Genomic DNA, 27808 nt, shown 5'->3' with positions numbered 1-27808 from the left:
GCATTGAAATAGCAAAACTTTTGAAATTCGCATAAAAAACTGCATAACTCACAAGACATAAAAAAGTTGCATAAAAACCGCATGAAAAGAGACTTGAGTGTACATTTTTTTGTCCCATTAAAAATGTTTAATCATCATATAAATGACGACACAAACAAGTACGAAACTAATTCAAACAGGAATTGAAACTATTCGTAATGGCCGTAATAGCTTACTACGACTATGACGATCTCCAAGTTAGGTACCGGAAACAGATTTTCAAAAACTCCGATATAAAACATGCATCGATTTGTTACCAAATGTTATTGAGAAAGGCAGCATCACTAGGTGGATTAAAACAGATTTTCTAACATATTTGTTATAATGTCTTGTTAATATTCCAATGTGGTCAGATAGACACAACCTTATATTTACGTTGACCTGCATTTATTTTGTGAAATGCGACTTGAATTGTGGGTGAGATGATTTAAAGTCATTTCGTACGCTCATGCGCAGCCTTGTTGGAAAAAAAATTGCTTTTCACTTTAGTGTGTAAGAATCTTAAAAATGTATAGGTAATAATAAAGTTTCTCTCTGAATGCAAGATACCAGCAGATTGTTTCTACGCTCGTTCTCTCGATGAGTATTACCACCATCACTGTCGCATTATTCAAATTACTAATGATGCGCGATCACTTGTCTGATTCAAGGTATACAATGACGTCAAATGTACAACAAGGAAGGGTAGACATGAACATTATTTTATGAGACAAATATATAAACATATATGTGCACTGTGAATTGTTTATGGCATCAAAGTTTCAATAGGTTTACATGAAAAGAATAATTGAAACCGCTGAAAATCTTTGGCGTGTAAAGGGGGGACACCGATTAAGATAAGAATTGAAAAATAACAACTGGTTTTACTAGAACATGAATGCAAATGAATATGCTTCTTTTTTATAGACAACATTATTCTTGCTCATGACTCACCAAGGCCTAATCATCAAGAGATTTTACAATCGCCTGATACAAGTCGGAGAAAAATAGTACTTCAGGTAAGATTGAACTTTTTGTAAATGTAATAAAACTTATCAACTAAATTTCAGGGGATAGATATAACAGAATCTTTGGAAAAAGTACCTTCAAATTCGCCTGCTGAAGAAATCGTTTTTCTCAAGGAACAACTTGGGCAACAACAACAACAAACACGGCAAATTGTAGCTCAATTGATGCTTGTGAGAGAGCAACTTATAACGGAAACGAATATAAGGATTGAAGCTCAGGTAAGAATTGTAGTAGGAAAAATGTTTGTCCCATCGTCTTTGAAGACATAGTACTTGCCAGTAGGTTTGCTTTCAATGTAAAAAAACTATTCCAATCCACCTATCGATAGCACGATACTAATGAACAACGACGATGAAACTATTAATAAATAATTTAGCTGTAAAAGGGTTAGACTGAGAATCAATGGAATAGATCAGTGAATCACACCAAAAAAGTAGTTATTTTGTTAGTTTATGTTCTCCTAATCCTTTGGTGGATTTCTTTCAACGGACATAAAACTTTGATACACTGATTTTGATATGTTTTGTTTTCGGTACATTTGGTGGATCTTCCGACCCCCATTGTCAGTTATCATTTACGTCGACCCCCGCAAAAAGGATATCGACCCCAAGGGGTCTGTATCGACCACTATGGAAACCCCTGTTGTAAACTGATTCACATAATGCGGTGTTTTTAATGAGTGGTAAATTTCATTGCCAGTGAAAACATCGTTAGTTGTTCGATGATTCATTTTCTTATACAAATTTGTGAGTGAGAATGAAAAATAAATTTAACGGTTTACTATAGTAACTCACTTCTAAAATAGGATCATAATTCATAGACCATGTACAAAACAGTTTCAGAATTTGTAGATTTTATTTTAACTTCCGATCCAATGCAAAATCAAATTCCATGATTCAAGAACTAAAAGGCTTCTCTAACTAGCACATTATCCATTGTTGCTAAGAACTGGATTACTCCGTTCAGACAAAAACATGCGTATACTGAATTCCACAACTGGAAAATGTCTGCGTGTGGAATTTCACACCTGGAAAAGCGGTTTTTATCACTTTCCTTTAACAATCAAACACCTCCCCCCGCCAACTTACCATCAACATAGTTTCACTCTACACCTGGGTGAAATCTGTTCCACCAGCCCTGCTTTCTACGCATTTGCAAATTTTCTGGAAATTGGATCCCTAGTGTACGTATGCCCTTAAAAAATTTCGAATAATATGGTATAAGCAGTACGTCTTCAGTATCAGGAATTATATCACAATGATTTTATGATATTTTTGGCATATCGAGCAAAGTCTCTTCAATTGTCCGATGTTTTTGATCCTAATAAGTTGCTGCCGGGTGTGGGATGCATGTGAAGTGGTAACACTATTGTCTACTGTAAATATATGAAGCATAGTTTCAGTTTGTTGTATTTCCTTTATATTCTACGATTTAGCTAATCATTTTTATTTTTCTGTAAATAGACACGCATTCAACAACTAGTACAACAAAATCGAGAATTGTTGGAGCATATTGCCCACCTCGGAGGCTTCCATGATACAGATCGCCCAGGAATGACCACTAATGCTATTGGACTAGCGCCGCAGGTATGTATATCATTCTAACATTTGAATAAGTTATACGTGATGTGTATAAATAATACTTCAAAATGTTGATGAGTTGATTTTAACATATTGTGTGTAGTTCTAAGCTCACGCTGTGAAAATTACATTATGTATATACATATACATATATACATATATACATATATATCGTTTTATTAAAAAAATACTAATATGGCTGAATGGCGATGATATTGTGCAACTAGTGGACGTATTATAAAAGGTAAGTAAGCTTGTTTTGTTGTTCGTAATTTTGTTTGAATAAGTTTATAATACTTCAGGATGAATTCATAAATTACTATGTACTTGTTTCTTGCAGAATCACCAACATGCAATTAGTGATTTTATAAATCTTGGAGCATTGGGCCAACTTTTCCCCACAATGCAACAAATAAGGAACACAAATACGCAAATGCAACAAACAATGAATAATGCAGCTGGAGTAAACTGCCAAATGATCAATAAAGGGCAGAATACTACAAGCAATCTCCAGACTCTGAATAAACATACAATTGCACCACTTACTGCTCGTGATATATATAAATTAAACGAAAACATCCTAAGTCAGCTTGCTAATTATAGCTACAACCCAATCTACCCCACTTTATCATCAACTAACATGAACTCTAGTCAACATCTCCTCAGCAACTTTATGTTTACCAACCAAAATGCGACAGAATTTAACAACATCCAATCATGTTTGAATGAAAAAGGTGGTAAAGTGCATAATCAAGTAGATCAAACGTGTAGAGATAGTACCAGTAGATTGTCACTGGCTGTGGATGATTCTAAAATTTATAAGAATGACAGAACAACTAATGAACCGAATCCAAACGAAAAGATGATGGCAACAGAATGTACCCAATTCATAAAACCACTTTCGCAAGTGGGAACTTTAACTACTATGGACGCAGAAGGGAATGTTAAAGTTGTAGTACCTGTTAATCCAAACGATCAGTTGGAAATTCCCACCTTGATGCACCGCAAATCAACGTCATTTTCAGAGTTGTCAGGACATACTAGTAACGAAAGCAGTAACAAAAATGTATCAATTCTCCGAGATTCAAAAGAGCTAAAATCTTCCATTCCAAGTTTGGTCACACTAAAAGTTACTGACGAAAGTGGTGCGGTAACAAGAAGGTTACCTGCAACTCCAAGTTTCATAACTCGCAGTACCAGTGAAAAAGTACCAAATCGTAGTCAAATAATGAGTCAAGTTCAACGTACACAATGGGCTCGCCATACCACTAAATAAAAAAGATAATGAAATATAATCGTGAATTGTTAAATAAATGCCGAATTCTATTCTTTATATAACACAATAAATAAAATTGTAAGTGTTAATACAAATCACTTGCATACGGCGTACACGTGAAGTAAATGTATTTAATATATTTTTATTGGTAACGAATTTTCATATATCTAGATGAAAATCTTAGAGTCACTATTACAATGAATGGAATATAAATACTATAATTCTGATTCACACCCTGCGAACGACCATATTTAAGTTCAAGCCGTGTCTAAATAAACGATAGATAAAAAAAAGGATTCCTACACGGCTTCTTAAAGGGTAACGGTAACTATGAAATTTTTGGATTAACTTCCACAACTACGTGTGGCCTGTGTTTGGGATTTGATTGTTTAGTGGAATGAAACTAAACAGTTTTTGAAAAGAAAAAAAAATTCCCTGAAATTCCACTATGAAATTTTCATAGTGGAATTTAAAGAGAATTTTCATTTTTCTTTTCAAAACCGGTTTACGTATGACCTGCCAAACTGAATACTATTTGTGAATTTCTTAGTCCAACTCTTGGCACATTTTCGAATCGCAATATAAAACAATTGTAGCAAAAGTTATCACATTACTCAAGCACTTAATGATAGCTACTGATTACTCACTTTGTAGCCGACATACTACGACATAATCGAGACCAACATTTGTGTGATTAATGTGTACTATTTCGGTTTCAGCGACATGAAAGTTCGAAACGAATACTCCAATTTTCATGTTATCCTCCAAGTCTTCGCAACGAAATATTATATGTGCAATTTTAATTTTAACGTATGTTTTTCCTGATATTGAAACCTAATTGTAAGAGTAACGGATACACATACTTTTTATTCTTATCTGGCAGCACGGAAATTGCCCATACATCGAGTCAATAAAATATTTCAATCAACTTTAAACTTTTCTATAAGGACAGAAGTGATCATTAGATATATCGATCGGAATAAGTGGTAGCCAGATTGACAAACATCCGGAGAGTACGGCGGAGCTTGGGAAAAGTTCCCGTTTTAGCGTTTGTTGACCTCCTGCGAGGTAGAGTTGAACGTGGTCGGCTACTGCTAGAGGAAAGGGTATTTTGAACGGATCTGTAGAATCTTATTCTAGTGACTATTTTTATCAAAAGTCTAAAGTTTTCCTAAAACCTGTAAATTGTTTTGGTTTTTTCGCGTTTTAAAAAGATGCTAATCACATATTAAGTGGTTGGGCCGTATTATGAAACTAGAAACCTTGTACCTCACCTGATTTTAATAACAAATTCTAAATAAAAATAATATTTCCGATTATTTTCTAGGTTTTAAAAAAGTAATAGATTTTTTGTTCAATGTGAATATTTTTAGAGTACCCAATTGATTTACTGAAAATTCGATTTGGAAACCATTCTTGTACAATTAACAGTTTTCAAGTTTCAAAGATTTGAAGAAAGTGCAAACAAGTACTGAAAAGTAACTTAAGGAACGTCTTCCAAATACGTCAAATGGTTTATTGATGAGCAATGTTTTAGGTTTGGGTATAAATAATAGTCTGAGGGAATCAAATCAGATGAATAATAAGGGTAGGGAAGCAATGAGGGTTCTAATCGTTGATTTCTTGTAATTCTTTCGTCAGCCCCTTTGATAATGCTCAGTAATATTCGTTGTTGTTGTTGATGATTTTTTAAAGTAATCAATGCAATGGCGAATCGGGGATTGTAACCATGTAATTTACAAACTCTTTTCCCTCACACAAAAACCCTGGGACCCGAGGACAACGCCTGAATGCCTACGCTGGATCGTCCATACCAGGTGTTGGGGTTTAGGCGGTATTCCTCCTGGATCCGCAAGCAGATACACGGGGGCTAAAAGTAATCGCTATCCCAGAAAACGGTAACTGGAATTCATTTGTAACATCTTGTCTAAAATATGGCGTACTCATCATTGTGAGGATACCGAATTTACTTCTGCTCGTAAGCATTGCGGATCGTCCTGCATTCTTTCCGGAACGCAAAATGTTGTCACTTTTAAAAAATCTTCAAATTATTTCGGTGGTTCGAGGTTTTATTATATGTACATTTTGGCACTTGCAGATCGTATTCGAAATTTATTCGATTTATTTCGATGTATTCGAAATTTATTCAGCAATACCGTGGTGGTTTAGTAATATCATGAATAAAAGCTGCAAGTGCTGTGATTAATAATAGTTATAATGAAAATAAACACATTAATAAACTACCAATCACAAAGCATGATTACAAAAATTTACGCCGAAGTAACAGAAGAGCAGGTTTGATACATGCAAAATGATGTGCTCCTGTTACTTCTATAAATCAAATTCATGCAAAATAGCGTTTTACTTGGTTTAATCTAGATAGTGCGGTGTAATCAACCAGCTGGAATTAAATTGACGACTCGACGCAGCAAGATTTTCGCTTGTAGTCCAGTGAAAAGAAAATCCATTGGACTATAAACGAAAATTAACTGGCAATTTAGCCTAAATTGCTGTGCCATCAAATAGACGTCATCTCAAGTGAGGTGACGCCAACCAGAACCAGAAGAAGAAGAAGAAGAAGTTTTTAGACAATCTCTTGAACTGATTTTTTCACGAGTGATAATGAATGAAACTTTTTCTGATCATGATTTTTTTCAACACTGACACTAATAAAATTTCAAAATTTCAAGAATAACCCAAAATCGCATAATCCTTGAACAATATTTCTTCCGTGTTTTAAATACCGGGGATATGAATTTATTTTTATTTGATTAATTGATTCTACCATTTGTTGCACATGTTTGCTGAACAATTTGTGGAACTTCTTTCAAATCACTCAAAAAATAATTACATGCAAAGCTACGCCTACACCTACTCGAAGTGATAACAAAATGAAAAAATAATTCAATTCCGAAATCTTGTATGACTTCCTATTTTTTTTATTTTCACTTCAATAATATGTTCTGCAATTTTAATTGAAATAGTTTGGCGAAGAGCACTACTCAAAATCACTACTCTACTGTTCGTATCAAAGGACACGGTTACGCATCAAAGAACACTTGTACACTTTGCACAAACTTTAGTACGATCCAGTAAGAAAATACAAGTTATATGGTTATAGTAGATGTTTGATGTTTTTCTAAAACCCTACGTTTCTATTTGGTATTTTTTGAAATTTTTAGTGGATATTTAGGGTCAAAATTGCGATTTTCCACGAAAAAATCCGTCATTTTGTAGCAGTAAAACCTTCTCGAAGTAACGAAAAACGATTTTCCTTTTTGTTGGGGTTGGCTCATAATTTTCAAGGTTTTGTTCCGATAGGCTTGAATTTTTAAAAAATATTCATGAAATGTTTTACTATAAGAAAATACAAAGAAACAGAGAATGATTTTTCAAAAGTGTTAGACTATACCCTCCCGCTAAGTTTAACCATGGGAAGCGGTTTACAAGTGAGTGTGAAAACTTTCGTAAGAAACGTCTACAAGTTGCCTCTTGAAAAATGATTTCTCAATTTATATTTAAATGAAAAGTGGGTGGCCTAACAAAGAAAACACAATATTTTTGGTTCAAAATTAACTTTATTCATCAACATAATCTCCATCAAGAGCAAGGCAATCATTCCAGTGCCGCTCTAACATTTCAATACCACTTTTATAGAACGATTTATCTCTTGCCTCAAAATAGACCTTAGTTTCAGCGATAACCGCTTCACTGCCAGTAGTCGCTGGGAGCTAAAACAGGCGAATACGGTAGTATGGGAGCAATTCGAAGTTTAATTCATGTAGTTTTGTCATTGTTTTGATTGACTCATTTGTTCTCGTTTTTGGTTAACAGTGAGCAAATGCGGCACCCACCATTCTTATAGTCAAATGCTCATGCAATATAAAGCCAACACGTTCTTTTCATACTTCACGATATCAACTAACTCACGCAAACTGTTCTGAATATAACAGAATTTGCGTCACTCTTAGCTCAATAACTCAATAAACAAATGAAAAAATAAACAAATGAAAAAAAAAGAATAAAATGGTTTCATTCGAATAAATTTCAATTTTTTTTCGGGACCCGAACATACGATAAATGGCTTGTAAGACCAGCGCCCTATGCATTGAACCGTCAACTCGGGTTACGGGGTTTATATACACACAGGAACACACATGCCCTTGGTTATTTGATAATTTGGCCCCTATTACCGTTCTCACTTCCACTTCCACTTTTACTTCTCTTTATTTTACCTATTACCAGTATCACGCATATTGAAGTGATCCCTGTAGTGTAAAAATCTCATAATTTCAACAAAATGTTGGTGGCGGGATGTTCGTAATGACATCAAGTTCATCCAAGTAAATACTTATGTCTCTAAAGCGACTTCCGTTATAAGGACCTACATTCACTTCTCTCGATTTTTACCGTAAAGTGATACCGATAATAAAGGTCACAATCACTTCACTTGGTTTTCACCGTGTAGTGATACCTGTAATAAGGGCCTTTGTGTTTTGCCGTGACTTCTCATCGTTTTCCTGTTGGGAAGAACAAAAAGAACATAGAAAGGAATTGTGAAGTGGGTGAGGTGAGGAAACAGCATAAAATATCCCCGAAAGAATGCTGAACGAACTGTAGGTGCCATTTGAAGAAATCTCTAATCCCTATGAGGATTTAGAGATTTTACCAGACTATTGCATCCAGTACCAGATTTTATTTCTTAGCACTTAGTTTCTTTGTCCAGGACCGTTCATTTCCAGTAATACCAGAATGGCCGAGTACCCATAAGAAGTAAACCGCATTTAAGGATCAAGAGTAAACCAAGTTCACTTGTGTTGGTAATTTGTGTATTACGTACATTTTATTTGGTACGTATGTCATAGATCTATGTATTCATATATGCAGTGCAACGAGTTTATCAAAGTGGCTTGCACGATTGAGTTTCAAACAATCGTTTTAACAATAATTTATTCTCGAATAAATGTTAAGGCTGACATTTTTGATGAAATATTAGTTTTGATCAATTTTTCACCAACGTTTGGTGGAAAATTACTTACATTTTATGAATGTAGATTTTAATTCTTTAATAGAAAAGTTAGCAACACTGCTTCAATGCATTTGTATCAGATTGCGCTACATAAAATAAACAAAACTAAAACTAAACTTGTTGCTAATCAAATGTGTCAGTGGAAGTAAGCTAAAACTGAAATAATTTTTCTCGAGCAGTTTTAAGGAAAACGGAAGAGTTTTAGATTAAGATTTTCGCTTTTCTTAAATTGCAATTTAAAGTAGTATGAACCGATTGATTTATTTTTCAACCATATGAAAGATTTACCATATGAAAGAGTATAATCAGGAAAAGAAGCACCAAAATTTGTTTTTACGCACACATTGTTGACATTACTCATACGCTTGCAAAGAGTCTTGCTCCTTAATATGCTGAGGTCTTCGATTTGAGTTTGACATGCAAGTGTCTCTAAAGCTACCTGACTGTCGGAACAAAGAATTATTCTTTTAATACAGTTTGTATCCCACACATAATCGCATAGATAGCTGTTTGGAACACAGTACAGTATCCATCTAGTAAATGAGTCTTCTATATTTCCTTAATTCACGACAGTAAACACCAGCACCATCAAGACCATCCAACAGAGTTCCGTCCGTATAAAAAACTATGCGAACATCAAGTTGTTGTTCCAAATAACCAGACAATCACTTCTCACGAAGAAGGTATCTCTCTCTGAATGTTTTGAATGGAAAACTACGTGTGAGAGTTAGGTCACTAGGAGCGAGTAAATACTCTTCCCAAGTAACCATTTGAGATCACAAGCGATTGTGGCTAGTAGTATAGTCTATAGGGTTTCTGCACCAAAGTCCTGTAATCTGACGACCAATGTCCCGTAGCGGACGAAAACATGCGAGTAGGCTTTATTTATCAATTCCTCTTCTCGCTGATTGTCAGCTACAGCAGTACTTTCTTGGGGAACTTGGTGTGTGAAATGTACTTCACCTTGGAGCTCACTTCCTTCATGGGGGTAGTAAAATATGAACTATCCTGCCAGTCGTTGCCATTCAAGGTGGTCTCGTCGCTCATCACCACGCTCATTTCCACTATCACGGTTAGAGTTCGACTAATATAGCTGCAAGATTTTGTCTACTGATTCATGGGATACTATTTATTTATTTATTTATTTATTTTTAATTCATCCGACAATAAAAAGTCCTAATGAATATGATGTCGTCAAGTTATAAAAATGTGGATCGTAACACTTTCTGTGCAAATTTATGTGTAAGTTCGCCGAAATCGAAGAGGTGTTCAACAGTACCAAATGTTCTGATGCATGCAGTTATCGGTTCATAGAATCCAAACGTCGTTCGGTGAAATCTAGGTTGAAGTAAACCAGTAGAACGTAACGATCGTTGTGAAGCACGGAAGTCAAGACTAGATAAGAGCTTCGGAGAATCAATATCGCCGTTGAGTATTTTCGCAACAAAAATTGCTTGCTGAATTTTTCTGCGCCGTTCCAGTGAGTCCAGACCAATCAGACGACAGCGATCGGGATACGATGGAAGACCATGCGGATGTTGCCAGGGAAGGTTTCTTAGAGCAAGTCGAACAAATCTTTTCTGCACGCGTTCGATTCGTAAACTACAAGCTAGCTGATACGGACTCCAAACTATGCTAGTATTTTCAAGTATAGGCCGAACTAGCTTGCAATATAACACCTTCCAACTGTGAGAATCTTTAAAATCCCGCCCGATTTTAGCAATAAAACCTAATTGTCGAGTCGCTTTTGTAATTAGAGTAGAACGATGCATATTAGAAGTAAATTTAGAATCCAACAAAACACCAAGGTCATTAACACGATCAACTACTTGAAGCGTTTGGCCGTCAATTTTATAGTCGAAATGTAATGGATTCAATATTGCGTGGAATGTTATGACCTGACATTTTGCAATGCTGACTATAAGCAGACCCTGTCAGCTTGGAGCGAAATCAATCTTCAGTTCAACAACGCCATCGCACGGCATCACATTCAACATATCATGTCAATTGTATGGGTGCGCAGCCCTGCTATTTTGGCGCGCACGAATTTGTCATTTCTCTCCGATACTTCTATGTATGAGATTCGATGCGGACTCACCTGAGGGCGACATGCTCGCAAAAAAGGATGTTGCCAATGATTTGTTCGGGAAATGTGAGAGCTGGATATCTTGTTAATATGATGTCTTTGCTATAAGCCAGTTCCTTCGACACCAGGTAACGAATTCGTCCAGAAGCTTTTGAAGACGGATGCAGACGTCAATAGAGCGTATCTCGAGGTATGGTTTCAAATCGTCGGCGGAGACTAATGTGCAGCCTCCACTGAGCAACAAAATAGCGTCATTAAAAACAGCGAGAACAGAAGTGGACCCATGTTGCTGCCTTGAGGTACACCAGATATGTTCGTGAACGAAGATGACACACAGGAATCTGACTTGACTCGTAAGACTGTACCACTTAAGTAAGAGCATAGCCAGTCGATGAACTGTTGTGTTGCACCGAGACGCGATATCTTGTATAAAAGAATTCGGTGATCAATTCGGTCGAACGCCGCTTTCAGATCAGTGTATACGGTATCAATTTGTACTTTTACCTCCAGGCGATACAGGTCGAGGTATAATTCAGAAGATTAGTGCTGACCGAACGCCCGGGCATAAAACCGTGTTGATCAGTGGAGATGTAATTTTTTGTACGAGAGAACAGCTCATTACTCACTAGTATTTCGCAGAGCTTTGAACTGCCCATACTTGCATATCAGTCCCATATGGAAAATCGGCATGTCGAGAAAAAGACGATCGAAATTTTATTTCCCATTTTTTTTATTTATTGTGCAACCTAATGCTAAATCATGGTATTATTACATGAAATATCGGTAATACACTTTTGCTAACTGTAATGGATGAGCTCCTCTGAAAATCCTGCGATGAGTTAAAAATACCATTGAAGTTTTGCTAAAATTTACAGATAATTCAACCTGACAACACCATTACTCACCAGATCACAGGGCTTGCTGTATTAAATAAAAAATTAGAGTGTTGTATTCAAGACACGACCGAGCACAATAACATTAAAAATGAAATGTTTCTACGGTTCCCATAATAAATACGAAAATAAAGATGATAATGATGATGATACACTAAACTAAACACTTATTCAATTGACTAATTACAAACTTGCTCTAGTTTAAGCGCTTAGATTGTTAGCGAATGATAAAATTGACAATTAGATTCTTTCTTGACAATTGATTCTATTCAATTTTGATCCCTATCCACAAATTTTTACATTGTTAAGTTTTTGAATAACGTCCTTTAACTAGAAGTCAATTATGATGAATTCAAAGTTACTCGAAATCTCAATTTTTGATACAAACAACCTAAAGATTTGAACTTGAACAAATAAAACTATTTCATTCAGTAATAGCCGTTCAACCGAGAAGGTTGTGTATAGAAGCGTACAGTTTAATAACGCTGGTTAGTTTACACGCGTTAAATACGACAACGGTTGAACTACAGGTAGAGACCTGTTGGCAGCAGCCGTTAAAACGTAAAATCGTGCTGCATAAGAGGGCCCTATTGCTGGGCCAAGCTGGTGAAGGAAACAACAAAGGGCGTTTCCCAAGCTCTACCCAGGCCACAATATACAGCCACAAGTGCTGAGCAAGAGAGTGCAAAGGCACATCGAAGAAGGAGAGTGCAAAGGCACATAGAAGCAGGAGAGTGCAAAGGCACACAGAAGCAGGAGAGTGCAAAAGCACACCGGTGCGAAGGCACTTCGGTGCAGAAGCATATCGGTGCGGAGCACAAGGAAGAAGGAGACAAGACAACTCGGTCTTTCCACTGCCATACAACACGCAGGTATACACCGGTGACCTGCGCTGGTTGCAGCTGGCGAAGACAAAAGTAAATCGGAAATCGAGTGGTGCTGGATGTCAGGTAGCAGTAGCATCACATCCAACAATCAGCATCCAACAAGAACATCTAGAGCAACGAGGATCTACACGGCAGTGCAACGGAGATAGACAACAATTTCAAGGTAGAAGTTTTTTCTTTTCCTTTTGATTGAGTACTGTGTAGTGTTGGTTTCATTTTTTATTTAAAGTTTCATTAAAAATTTTAATGTGATGGATGAATCCATGGACGTAAATCCTAGCATGAATCCTATACCCCCACGAACGAAAAAATATCTGGAGAGCTCTTCTGGGCCTTGGATAGTCTTTTTTAGACGTATATCAAAGCCATTAAACATTTACCAAATTTCTAAAGGTTTGACATCACGATACTCTTCAATCAAAGAGATCATAAAAGTAAATAACGATAAAATTCGTGTTGTGGTAAATAATTTGAAACACGCGAATGATATTGTCTCTTCGGAACATTTCATTAAAGAGTATAAAGTTTACATACCCTCCAAAGATGTCGAAATTGACGGTGTTGTTACCGAAGCGAGTCTTTCGGTAGATGATTTACTCAAGCATGGTGTTGGTCGTTTCAAGAACTCTATGCTTGAGGGTGTGAAAATACTGGAGTGCAAACAACTGTACTCAGTAGTTTATGAAGAGGGAAAAAAAGTTTATCGCCCATCAGACTCGTTTCGAGTGACATTTGCCGGATCTGCGTTGCCGTCCCATGTCTATGTCGATAAAATTCGCCTCCCTGTTCGGCTTTTTGTTCCAAATGTAATGAATTGTACGAACTGCAAAAAACTCGGACACACAGCTACTTACTGTAGCAATAAACCAAAATGTATTAAGTGTGAAGGACCTCATAAAGATAATGATTGCAACAAGGAAATTGAAAAATGTATTTATTGTGGGGAAAGTCCTCATGAGGATATTTCAGTATGCACTGCATTTAAAGTGCACAAAGACAAAATTAAGCTTTCTTTAAAAGCACGGTCTAAGCGCACATATGCAGAAATGCTTAAAACGGTCATTGATGTCCCCCCTTTGGAAACCGAAAACGGGTTTTCAAATCTAGAGGAAACAGAGGACTCTGACTCTGACGAAAATAGTGAAGGTAATTCGTTTATCACTACCCAAGGGTCAGTTAAGAGAAAGAAGTCTTCTTCCAAAGTACCAAAAAAGACACCTAAAGTTTCATCTTCAAAAAAAGATCCCCGTGTTAAACAAAAAAAGTCAAAACCAAAGACTGTGCCTCCTGGTTTGTCAAATTCACAAACCAATCCAGGATCTAGCACAGAAAAAGGTAATAATCCTGTGGGCTCCATTTCACAGCCACCAACAGGATTACTGAAGTTTTCGGAAATTGTTGAATGGATTTTCTCAGCATTCAATATATCTGAACCCTTAAAGACCCTCATAATGGCATTCCTTCCAATAGCTAGAAATTTTTTGAAGCAGTTATCAGCTCAATGGCCAATTGTCTCAGGTTTTGTATCTTTTGATGGATAATTTATCACCCGCCGCAAATGATACAATCACTGTCCTGCAGTGGAATTGTCGAAGTATCATGCCAAAACTTGATTCATTTAAAATTTTATTGCATAGTCAAAAATGTGATGTATTTGCTTTATGCGAAACATGGCTTACTTCAAACATAGCTTTAAATTTCAATGATTTTAACATTATACGTCTCGATAGAGACTCTCCGTATGGTGGAGTGCTTTTGGGAATTAAGAAATGCTGTTCCTTTTATAGATTAAACATCCCTTCAACTTCTAGTATAGAAGTTGTTGCTTGCCAAATAAACATTAAAGGCAAAGATATTTGCATAGCTTCGGTTTATATTCCTCCAAAAGCACAAGTTGGACAGCGACAGCTTAATGAAATGGTTGAAGCCCTTCCTGCTCCACGATTGATTCTGGGGGATTTAAATTCGCACGGAATGATGTGGGGTTCCGTTTACAATGATAGCAGATCATCTTTAATACAAAACATTTGTGACAATTTTAGCATGACGGTATTAAATATGGGTAGCATGACACGGATCCCAAGACCTCCTGCACGCCCAAGTGCATTAGATCTATCTCTTTGCTCAACATCAATTCGACTAGATTGCACCTGGAAAATATTGCCTGATTTACACGGTAGCGATCATTTACCAATCATCATCTCAATTAGCTGTAACAAATGTATTGCTAATTCAGCTAGTATTCCATATGATTTGACAAAAAATATCGACTGGATTAAATACCAAAGTAGAATCTCTAGTATTTTGAATTCAATGGAAGAGCTCCCTCCACTTGAAGAATATGACTTCCTCATTTGTTCGATTCTGGAGGCAGCAGAACAATCCCAAACTAAACGCTTTCCTGGGCCAACGACTAACAGAAGGCCTCCCAACCCCTGGTGGGACAAAGAGTGCTCAGAGGCTAAACTCGCAAAACAAAATGCTTGCAAGACGTTTCTAAAACGGGGAGGAGGAACTCCTCAGAATTTTGAAAAACTTATGGTTTTAGAAACCAAGTACAAGAGCATACTTCGAGCCAAAAAATGTAGCTATTGGAGACATTTTGTCGAAGGTTTGTCAAGAGAAACCTCAATGAGCACTCTTTGGAATACGGCCAGACGAATGAGGAATCGTAACGTGGGCAATGAGAGTGATGAATACTCGAACCGATGGATATTTGACTTTGCTAGGAAAGTTTGCCCAGATTCTGTTCCTACGCAGAGCATTATACGGGAATCTCCTCCAAATAATGGTTTTATTAATAACCCATTTTCAATGATGGAATTTTCTATAGCACTCTTGTCTTGTAACAATAACGCCCCTGGGTTGGACAGAATTAAATTCAACTTGGTGAAGAATCTGCCCGACCTCGCAAAAAGACGTTTGTTGGAATTGTTCAACAAGTTTCTTGAACAAAATATTGTTCCACCTGACTGGAGACAAGTGAAAGTTATCGCCATTCAAAAACCGGGGAAACCAGCTTCCAATCACAACTCATATAGACCCATTGCGATGTTGTCCTGCATCAGAAAATTGTTCGAAAAAATTGTTCTACGACGTCTCGACACTTGGGTCGAGACGAACGGTTTGTTGTCAGATACTCAGTTTGGCTTCCGTAGAAATAAAGGGACGAATGATTGCCTTGCATTACTTTCGTCTGACATCCAAATTGCCTTCGCTCAAAAGCAACAAATGGCATCTGTATTTTTAGACATTAATGCCCCGTTTACACTTCTGCTGGTTGCCAGCATGCTGGTGTCAGTGTACTGCCCTCTTAGGAAAAAAACGTTCAACGGTGGTCCTTCGTTGGTCTAATACTTTGGATCATTGGACCACAGTTGAACGTTTTTTCCTAAGAGGGCAGTACACTGACACCAGCATGCTGGCAGCCAGCAGAAGTGTAAACGGGGCATAAAGGAGCATTTGGTTCAGTTTCCATTGATGTTCTTTCAGACAAGCTCCACCAACATGGACTTCCAGCGGTTATAAATAATTATTTGCACAACCTTTTGGCAGAGAAGTGCATGTATTTTTCACATGGCGATTTGGCAACATTCAGAATTAGCTACATGGGTCTCCCGCAAGGCTCATGCCTCAGTCCGCTCCTCTATAATTTTTACGTGAATGACATTGACAGCTGTCTAGTAACCCCATGTACACTAAGACAATTGGCAGATGATGGCGTGGTTTCAGTTACTGGGCCCAAAGCTATTGATCTGCATAAACCATTGCAAGATACCTTAGATAACTTGTCCGTTTGGGCTGTTCATCTTGGTATCGAATTCTCTGCGGAGAAAACAGAGTTAGTCGTCTTTTCAAGAAAGCATGATCCTGCGCAGCTTCAGCTCCATATGATGGGAAGAATGATTCAACAGGTTTTAACTTTTAAATACCTCGGGGTGTGGTTCGATTCCAAATGCACGTGGGGAGGACACATTAGGTTTCTGATAACAAAATGCCAACAAAGAGTAAATTTTCTTCGAACAATAACAGGATCTTGGTGGGGTGCTCATCCGGAAGATCTAATAAAATTGTATCAGACAACGATACTTTCAGTGATGGAATATGGATGCGTTTGTTTTCGTTCCGCTGCAAACTCTCATTTTATCAAACTTGAGCGAATTCAGTACCGTTGTTTGCGAATTGCCTTAGGCTGCATGCACTCGACACATACAATGAGTCTTGAAGTTCTGGCGGGAGTTCTTCCATTAAAAGATCGATTTTGGGAGCTTTCATCACGCCTGCTAATAAGATGTGAGGTGCTGAATCCCATGGTAATTAAAAATTTCGAACGACTAGTCGAGCTTCGATCTCAAACAAAATTTATGACAGTATATTTTAACCATATGTCACAGGAAATCAACCCTTCAAGATATATTCCTATCCGTGTCAGCCTCCTAAATGTCCCTGACTCAACTTTATTTTTCGACACATCCATGCAGCGCGAAGTGCGTGGAATCCCGGAACACCTACGCTCGATGGAAATCCCAAAAATATTTACAAGTAAGTTCAGGCATATTGACTCTGAGAAAATGTTTTACACGGACGGATCGCGAATTGAAGAAGCGACAGGGTTTGGTATGTTCAACAATAATGTTTCGGCCTCATTTAGGCTTCAAGAACCTGCATCTGTTTATATAGCAGAGCTAGCAGCAGTTCATTATAGTTTGAGTGTAATCGTCACATTATCTCCAAACCATTATTTCCTCTTCACAGATAGTCTGAGTGCAATTGAAGCCATTCGCTCAATCGCTGCTGGAAAAAATGAACCGTTTTTCTTGGGTAAAATAAAACAGTGTCTGAACGACATATTGAATAATAATTATCTAATCACTATAGTCTGGGTCCCGGCTCATTGCTCCATTCCAGGTAATGAAAGAGCCGATAATTTAGCCAAACGTGGTGCTATTGAGGGTGAAATTTATGAGCGACCGATTGCTTTCAACGAATTCTATAGTTCGTCTCGCCAAAGAACACTTGCCAGCTGGCAAGCATCTTGGGATAGAGATGATCTGGGTCGGTGGATGCACTCAATTATTCCGAAAATATCGACAAAAGCATGGTTCAGGGGACTGGATGTGAGTAGGGATTTCATTCGTGTGATGTCCAGACTCATGTCCAATCACTACACGTTAGATGCACATCTCCTTCGAATTGGGCTCTCCGAGACTAATCATTGTTCTTGCGGAGAAGGTTATCGGGATATTGATCATGTCGTTTGGACATGCGTGGAGTATCGTGATGTCAGATCTCAACTAATAAATTCTTTGCGTACCCAAGGTAAACTATCCAATATCCCAGTTCGAGACATTCTTGCTTGTCGTGACCTTTCATACATGAAACTTATTTATCATTTCATAAAGAAAATTGGAGTTTCAATTTAATAAAGGCCCCTTTTAAGACTTAGTTCTGATCCCAGCTGCGTCCATGAGTTCAACCAATAGCTAAATTAGAATAAAAATTATGTAATGATACAAACAAACTCGAAACAGTTTATGAAATTATCAACAAAATGTCTGAAAATAACAGCTTATTTTATATCTTATAGAAGTTAATCGTTTGGTTCAAATAATATTTCCGAGTAGATTTCATAATTAATGACGAGTTACCTAAGATGATATTTAAGCTATAAGAGAATATGTTTTAATAAATTCAAAACGTTGTGACTATGTTAGAATTAAATTAGGATAAGAATATTATGTAAAAGTGATGCTACGGCGAAGAAAAACTTATGTAAACTGCCTTAAGAAATAAACGTATTTATGGAAAAAAAAAATAAAACTATTTTATTTTATGATCATAATTTTCGAGAAACGTACCGACTTATTAATTTTATAAACAGTTAATCGATCCAAGAGAAGATTTTATATATTTCAACGAAAAATGTTGTGTTGGAGTTTATACTCAGTAATAGTGTAATTTTATTAATCCATCGTCAAAATCGTCGATAATCTTCGGAAAGTGTCAGTAAATAATATGGCAACAATACGAGGAAGAAAACATGTGAAACAATCCGCATAAAATATTTTAGTTACTTACATTGATTTTCGGTTTGGCATATTAGGAATGTACGGAATGGATAAGCAACAAAATTCCAAAATTTTGTTCATATAGTAACTTGATGTTATTAACACATGAATGAACATTGTCATAGTTACAACGCGTGTAGTCATCAGACGCTTATTGTTTTGAAGCAAATAATAATTAAACTGAAACTGGCGGTTAACCAAATTCTACGAGGGTTCCTATTCAAACGATACATGTAAAATCGCAGGTAAGCTTACCTTGAGTTTATCTTTGAAACTATACGATATTGCATCTAATTGTACTGTATATGCGAGCCTGTGGAACTCATTTATACTACTAAACCGAGGAGGCCGCTTTTAGAAAAGTTTCAGAATTTATTTTTGAATCATTTGAAGCGTTTAATTCCTGGTGGGACAACAACTTTTTCAGTCACATTGTCACGTCACGAATTGAGATTTAAGTATGGAAACCGATCCATTGGCAAATTAAAACATTTTTAAGTTTACAATATTGAAGCTTTGGAATCATTTAAATTAGGAAATTCCATTAACAAATCCTCTAGGAACAAGCGCTGCAAATTAGATCCGAAAAATCAATCGCCGATAATTCTAAATAGGTCTGATAGTTACCAGAGAACTAAAATAAAATTCTCAATTCAAACCAATTTTTCAATGGGATGCAATTGAAATATTCAAATGTCGTTATCTCATAATAGGCATTCCTAATGGTAAAATCGACCAAAAATTTGCTAAATACCAGAGATGGCATTTCACCAGAGTGATACACGCTGGAGTCAGATTCTTGTCCACACCGAGGATGCAAAAAACGAAGCACCGCACAAAGAGGAAAGCGCACTTCTTCTCAGTGTCGAATAGACAGCATTTGAGTGTGTGCTTGTGGTTAAAGCAACTGGCGCGAGTGAAACACATTCTCTTCGCATGAATCGCTCACACGCGCTCTCGTCTAAATACACCCAAGTGACCACTGGCGCGTGATGGTGAGCGAACACTTCTGTGAACTTCAATTAATAGAGAGTAGATCTGGCCTTGCTATGAAAAATTTGCAAGGAAAACCGAAAATTTAACGATAAATTGTTTTATTTTGCTGATTTTGCGTGCCCACGCTTCTTCTACGCAAACCATACAGCAGAGTGCTCACCGGCGTGTACACCTCTGTGAAAGTATCTGCATCCACCTCAGAGAAGCTAGTAGCTAATGCTCTAGCACTTTGGTGCGATTCAGTGGAAGAGGTAAAAGGAAATAAACAAACGCACTCGTGATGCGTGCACACTTTATACAACAGTGGTGTATAAATGTGAAAGAGAAGAGCTCTCGTTGAAGTTGTCAGTGCGAGGGGAGAAATTTTGCTTGCTCTTCGTCACACAGAGAAGATAGACATCTCTGCTAAATACATGGGATATTTCGAAAGAATCGGTAAACACGCTGATTCGGTTCTTCAATATCTAGATGGCATATAAGATACTCAAGCGAACACGGTGTTGCGCAGACAACAGGAAATTTCACCAACACATAATGCAAAAGCGACAATCCAGCAAGTGAACGCATATACAATCCAGTCATCAGCTCACTGGACGAGCTACTTGTTTCATTCGCAGTCAAACATCAACTAGGCAAAGAAATATTGTGCAGCCTATATTTATAGATTTCTCTTCATACTACGCAGAACGATGCTGTGTTTTTTTATGCAAAGCCTCCTATGCCGAACAAGAAGTTGACGTCATTTTGTACAACAGGGATTGGTGGATGAAAACATAGTTCGATTCCAACCATTTTTTCAATAGTATGCTATTGAAATACTGAAACGACGTCGTCATACATGTTTAAGTTAAAAGTTTCCGAATCGATTGGTTGTTAAATTATAACAATCCATCAACAAATGACCGAGTTATTAACGTTCAAAATTATGACACAAAAAGGTTACGCGGCTATTTTTGAAACTTTTAATTGACACCCGGCCCCATATAGTGAAGAGTAAGGCATTTTTAATGCCAAAAGAGTGGTAATGCTTATACCGGTCATCAATATATGAAAATCATCGGCAAAACCGTATGTCGAGAACCAAACCACCATCAGCGGCTAGGTTAGTACACCCCCCTGAGGACACCCACAGACACTCAGCTTTCTAATCTCGGCTTGTTGTAGTGATGAGCAAAGAAATCGATTACTAAGCAATGCACGTATCCAATTTGTGATACTTGAAGGTATGCCATAATCACGAGCTGCTTCCAGAATTGAGTTGAAGGACACGTTATCGAAAGTACCTTCAATATCTAGGAAGTAGCTCCCAAGTAAGAATGCTTTTGTGAGAAGGCTTTTTCAATGTTGTATATAACATGTAACAAGATTATAGTGGACTTACTAGGGTAACAGAGGTATTTTGGCCAGCTTTAGGATCGATTTTATTTTGGCCCACTTTGTAAAAATATCCACCAAATGTTTTAATATCTTTGAAAAATTCTTCCGCAATAGGTAATTTAATGTGATTAGCTTCAAACTGATGCAACATGGGTTACCTAAGATCGATTGAATCCATATAGTTTGTTAGGTGGGCCAAAATATATGAAGTGGCCAAAATACCTCTGTTACCCTAGTGATTGTTTTATTGTTGCTCAATTTCACTCAACGAATTTCGATAAATTTAGGCTTGTATTAAAGCTACAATCAATGACTATAGACAGACCCTGTCAGCTTGGAGCGAAATCAATCTTCAGTTCAGCAACGCCATCGCGCGGTATCACATTCAACCTATCATGTCAATTGTATGGATGCGCATTGCTGCTATTTTGGCGCGCACGAATTTGACATTTCTCTCCCTTACTTCTATGTACAAGATTCGATACGGACTCGCCTGAGGGCGACATGCTCGCTAAAAAGGATGTTGCCAGTGATTTGTTCGAGAAATGTAAGTGCTGGATATCTTGTTAATATGATGTCTTTGCTATAGACCAAGTTTGGAAGGTAATAGCAAACATTTCCGGTTGAGAAGATGTAATCCATTCCCCAAAATTTATCGAAAATGCCTGAATCGATTTCGGAAGACGTGTTCGAATGCTATTGGGATATTTGACAGGCTCACAATACAAATAACCGACGATTTAATCTTATCACTATTTAAATATCAAGAGAAAAACATTATCACACCACTAGGTGGATTATTCGAAGAAATTTCAATTCTTGTAGCACACTGTAACAAAATTGGTGTTAAGCAATCCCGATAGCATTCCATGATTTGTGATTCAAACATCAATAAATAATCAACTTAGCGATTGCAACCATGGTTTAATAAAATGTATAGTATTGCACATATGAATAATAATCATCCTACGTTTATTTTCAGCTATCGTCGTCCGCCAAAGTGGCAAGATGGTTTCATCAACTACAGTGGACGAATCAAAGCCAGCCTTTGTCGAGACCCGAAAGTGGGTTTGTGTCAGGCGACTCACGATCGGAAAAGAATCAGAAATCTGAAGCGGATATAGCAGATAGCATAACCAAAGACCATCAACAGCAGCAAAACGTGGATTTGTGTGATGAATACCTATTAATTGAGGGTACTAGTAATTTGTGGAGTAAGTTGAATGTTAAAAAACGAAAGAAACTCTTAAGTATGAAACTAGGAAAAGTTACAACATTTTAAAAGAATTTTGATAATTTTTTTAACGTTACTAAACATGTCACTTATTGGAATCCGAAAATAAATTCAAAAACTTATTATTTACATAGAAAAAAGTTTCTAACACCTTTATATTCAGCAGTGATTTATCCCAATCTCAAGTGACTATATATTAGTACAACAATAGAGTAATAGTTGCCAAAAATATGGAAATACAAAACGTAACGCGTATGTTTCAGTATACTTAAACCATATTGGAAAATCTATGAGAATTACAAGAACGAAACAAAAACACAAATTTATATTAAATATATTCTTAGGATAATAGTTAAACAATATATACATGAGAATTTTCTTTGTCCATATAAAATTATAGCATTATCCCATTTAAACTTGGAATATGTTAGTCAAGTAGAAATTTGTTTAATGACTGCCTGCTTCTAATTCGTTAGCTCGTCAAAGTAATCAGCATCCATAACAAAGTTCAATCATTTGTGCTCTTTTCATAAGATATTACACGCACAAAGCGGCCTTTCTGAATTTTAGTATACGTTCATCACCTGTGGATGTAAAGTATGTTTGTAATACTGCACGATGGATCTATTTTCTTTCTTATTAGAGCGCAGGATTAATTAGATATACTAAGAATACATGAATGACATTATCTACTATAACACTATTGAAATTGACTAGAGATAAACACTGTGTGCTAGTAGTGTTTCGAGCACTCATTTAATTTCTTTCAATAAGGTTCTTGAATACGTACTATTAGATAATTCTTTAATTTAAGACATAATCATAATGTTGATTTATAGATAATTAATTCAAATCTTAACAATAAGAATTAACTGATATCAGTAGACAATACAAATTTCAAGACTGACTTTTTTAACAAACAGCGTTCAATCTAATTTCCGTTAGAGAAATGTATAGATAGTAAATCAGTAAAATATACATGGTCATTTAAGAACATCATGTTTTATGTATAAATTCCAGTTTGGCGTTAAATGCATATTCGAGATAACATGAAATACATCAACATTAATAATTATTTCGTGTCGTAGTCTGAAGAAGAAAATATGAAGAGAAATTCCTGATACTATGGTTTCATGTCAATTAGCATCATAATTTGTTTAAAATTGCATATTAACTTAACCGTTTATGATTGTCCACTCTTAGAAAAAGCTATAAATAACTAATGGTTCAATTAGTTGATTTAAATCTATTACTATCAAAACGCACACTGTTTCATGTAGCCTCTTGGCATATGTCGTAGTGACTAGAGTTGGTCGGATTTCGGGTATTTTTACCCGAAATTAGTTTCGAAGTCGACGAGTACGGGTTGGGACAGGGTTCAGAAAAAATGTTTGTCGGGTATGGGTGTCAATTTTTACGTAGTACGCCTTTTCAAAACTAAATGCAACAACATATTATTTCTCATGCCATCATAATTTGAACTGCTATGCACTGCTGAGTCAAAGACTAAACGTAAACATATTTTACAAAAAAAGTTTTCTTAAACTTTTGGAAACAATGAGAAAAACTCATCACGTTTGTTTACCTTTTTCACTTTCGGACGACGGAACGACTCAACTGGGGCAGTACAACAGGTAAATTATCGATAATTCTTGTGCGTAAGACAAGACTGGACGTCGTGGTGAGAACCTGCGTGGCAGTTATGTCACTTTTTTCTGAGGTCAAATCCGTAGATTTGGTTTCATATGTACTTACACAAAATTAACAGCTTGAAGCTCTAATCTAAGCTCAAAGCTCATCTGTCAAATTCCACTTTGAAGAGTAATTGCTGAAGTATTGATTTCAACACCAAACGAAGATAAAACATGTCCTTTTCAATCATTGTCACTGTTTTGGCAGATGGATTATTGGCTGTTATTAAAAAAATGCGAGATTTAATTATTTCCCGTTTTCCGATATCTGCAAAAAATAATGTGAAATCTCGAGATTTCTGGAGAAATAATGCAAAATCAGTAGATTTCAAGAGGTTTATCCGTAGATCCGTAGAGAAGACAGAAATCCGTAGATATACGGATAAATCCGAAAAGTTGGCTGCTGCGCTTTTGGGATATCGTAACGAGCAGTCGCCATCTACCTGTGGCAGACTTTTCAAAAAGTAACTATAACTAATTGGCTCAAGTGGCACGTTCCCATAGTTATTTGGAGATTTATGAACGGTTAACCTACTCTTAGAACTTCCGTGTACCATTTGCGCGGTGCAGCAGTGCTACTTATGGCGGACCTTATATTCCTCCAGCCATCTTCAAGAGGAACCGCACCAAGTTGCTCTTTTGTTAGCAGCACACGACGGCAGTACGAACACTACGTCGCTGCTTGAGTTTGTGTCTCGACGTTTTTATCTGCCACAGACAAGTAATTTTCCGGCAGTTTATATTTGGTCTGATAATGTGATCATACTATTCACAGTTAAATGACTGCAACAGTCAAGTTTGACTGCCGACAGTCAATATTTTGACAGTTGTTATGTTTGACTGTGACAGACTTTTTGAGCATGTCTGTATTGTGATTACATTGATCAGACAAATAGAACTGATTACAGACTTAGAGCAAATTCAGCAGTTAAAAGTTTTATATGGAAGATCTATAATAGAACAGAAACTGGAACAAACGTGTCCCCAGCAAGCCGTTCTAGTTTTATTTATTCGACCAGTTCTTCTGTCAAATTTAAAACTGGTCTACGATGCCGTTCTATTTTTGCCTTTCTCTATAGAAAGGTATTAGAATTGCTGGAAAAACCGACTTTCGAACGGAGCCTCGGAGACCCATAGTGTTATATACCATTCGACTCAGTTCGACGAGATCGGAAAATGTCTGTGTGTATGTGTGTGTGTGTGTGTGTATGTGTGTGTGTGCACTTTTAGAAGATTTTTGAACGCGCTCAATTTTCTCAGAGATGGCTGAACCGATTTTAACAAACTTGGGCTCGTTTGAAAGCTACTGTCGGGCCATTGATCAAGTTCGAAGATCAAATGGCTGTGACTTTTGGTTTCGGAGATATGATTGTATAAGTGACGTAACCGACAAAAGGCGTTGAATTTGAACGCGCTCAATTTTCTCAGAGATGGCTGAACCGATTTTAACAAACTTGGGCTCGTTTGAAAGGTACTATCGGGCCATTGATCAAGTTCGAAGATCAAATGGCTGTGACTTTTGGTTCCGGAGATATGATTGTATAAGTGACGTAACCGACAAAAAGCGTTGTATTTGAACGCGCTCAATTTTCTCAGAGATAACTGAACCGATTTTAACAAACTTGGGCTCGTTTGAAAGCTACTATCGGGCCATTGATCAAGTTCGAAGATCAAATGGTTGTGACTTTTGGTTCCAGATATATGATGGTATAAGTGACGTAACCGACAAAACACATTGATTTTTACCGCTCTTATATATATATGGGTGCCAAAATTTTAGGATCACCTCTATTTTCGTTAAGTTCTAGTGCTCAAAAGTTTAAGCACCTCGAAAAAAGCCTTCATGCAAAATTTGACCTAAATCGGACATGCGTAAGGGGTGCTGCCCGGTGGTAAAGGTTTGACAATTTTCGACCTTGAAAAAGCACCATAGGGGAGAGTACATGAAATTTCCAAAATCGAAATTTTTTTTGATGCCGAAACTCTTAAAACTGCATGAAACATCGAAATTTAGTGTTATCCCGAAAAAAATTTTTTTTGAAAAATCAACTTCCCAAAAAGTCCCAAAAAGTCGACTTTTTCAAAAATTTTTTTTTTCGAGATGACACTAAATCTCGACGTTTCATGCAATTCTAAGCCTTTTGGCATCAAAATTTTTTTTTCGATTTCGAAAATTTCATGTACTCCCCCCTATGGTGATTTTTCAAGATATATGAAAATTCCACTAAGTGGACTAAGAAGGCTAGTTTAGATTAGCATCACTGATTACACATAGGCAACGCAAATGTCAAGCACTAGTTTGGAAAAATGATGCTGACTGTGTGACATAAACACTGAAGCATGCTTTTGTGAACTATTCGAATCAATCTGCATCAATTGTTGTCAAAATTAGTGTCCAAAATTATTTAATAAAAGTATGAAACATATTTTCATGATACTGTTATGAAAGAAGAGAAAGGCATTATCACACCACTAGGTGGATTAAGAAGGGTTTTTGTATATTTGAAACACGAGTAATTACGGCTGCCTGTTTTTCTTGTTATAAAGTCCAAATTTAAATTTTATAACTGGCATAAATTATGCATCTAGAACTAAAACACTATTGAATATGCTCTTAGATATATCTGTTTATTACAGTTTTTCTGCACACAGTGATTACATTGGAAGAAAGTTTGTGGGGCAGAGGACATTTCACGGAATATCGCATTATGATAAAATGTCGATCAGGTCTCACAAAGGGAAGTTCGTTGCGTTGCTACTTGGTGTGTTGTGTTTGGAAGCAATCAAAGAAGGAGTATAAATGTGCTTCGGGTTTTTACCTTTTTTATAAATATAAAAATACACAGCAAAAAATTCTTAAATTTACTGGTGACGTAAATCCGCATATGCCCCAAATCATAAGAACATAATTCGTAAAATGACTGAATTTTACAAGAATGATTTACATATGTGTCGAACATACACTACTTTCAAAGCAGACGTGTAAATTTACATGCTTCAATACTTAAAAATATGTCAGAATGCCTTAAATATGTGTTAGGTCTACTGTAAAGTTGAGTCATTTTTGACGCTCGTATATGTCGGTCTCAGAAGACGTAAATTTACACGATTTTTTCTAGGTGTGTAGGTACAAATTTCGCTCAAATTTAAAAAAAAAACTCGAGGCCCGAAGGCGCATCGGTTATTATTTTAGAAAAATTCAAATACTGAATTTTTCCACATTTTTTAAAAATATGAAACCGATACTTTTCGGTTATTTAATATTATTTAATAACCAAGTATGAAGTGAGCGTTTTTTTGTTAAAATTAAACGCTTATTTTGAATGAGAAAAAAAATAGTCGATATAGTGGCCATCTTTCTGCAATTGATGGATACCTCGCCAATCAGACATCCAATTTTCTACCTCGTCGTAGGAATTGAAATGGTAGTTATTTAATATAAATTCATATTTGTTTTTCTTTCTTTTTCCATCTCTGTATGATTAACATTTCAAGTGATTCTATAATAAATTATTTCATCTTTTTTACAGTACTTTGGTTGTTCTGTTTCTTATTTCCTATCTGTATCTTGGTATTCACTGATTTAGTGTCGTTTGATAAAAATAGTAGTCGGAAATAAATGAATACGAGGGTGGGGGAGAAGC

At 36.5% G+C, this 27808-nt stretch overlaps 1 protein-coding gene across 8 annotated transcripts in view; it reads left to right on the top strand.

Moving 5' to 3' along the window:
• The window catches only part of LOC131433662 (capon-like protein), a 53446-nt gene extending 29898 nt beyond the window's left edge, over positions 1–23548 (top strand). For 6 of the 8 annotated variants that reach the window (XM_058600171.1, XM_058600174.1, XM_058600172.1 and 3 more), the window contains 4 exons: positions 946–1037; positions 1089–1265; positions 2511–2633; positions 2968–3941. In XM_058600171.1, the coding sequence (XP_058456154.1) occupies positions 946–1037; positions 1089–1265; positions 2511–2633; positions 2968–3903 (1328 nt within the window). In that variant the 3' untranslated portion in view covers positions 3904–3941. Of the gene's footprint in view, positions 1–945; positions 1038–1088; positions 1266–2510; positions 2634–2967; positions 3942–22221 lie in introns of those variants that run through there. The other 2 variants (XM_058600175.1, XM_058600170.1) reach the window with 1 other exon arrangement.
• The last annotated feature ends 4260 nt before the right edge of the window (positions 23549–27808 follow it).

Source organism: Malaya genurostris, chromosome 3, assembly GCF_030247185.1.
Source record: "Malaya genurostris strain Urasoe2022 chromosome 3, Malgen_1.1, whole genome shotgun sequence".
NCBI lineage: Eukaryota > Metazoa > Arthropoda > Insecta > Diptera > Culicidae > Malaya > Malaya genurostris.
Note: the sequence above shows the minus strand (reverse complement) of the source record. Positions and strands in the feature narration are given on the sequence as shown.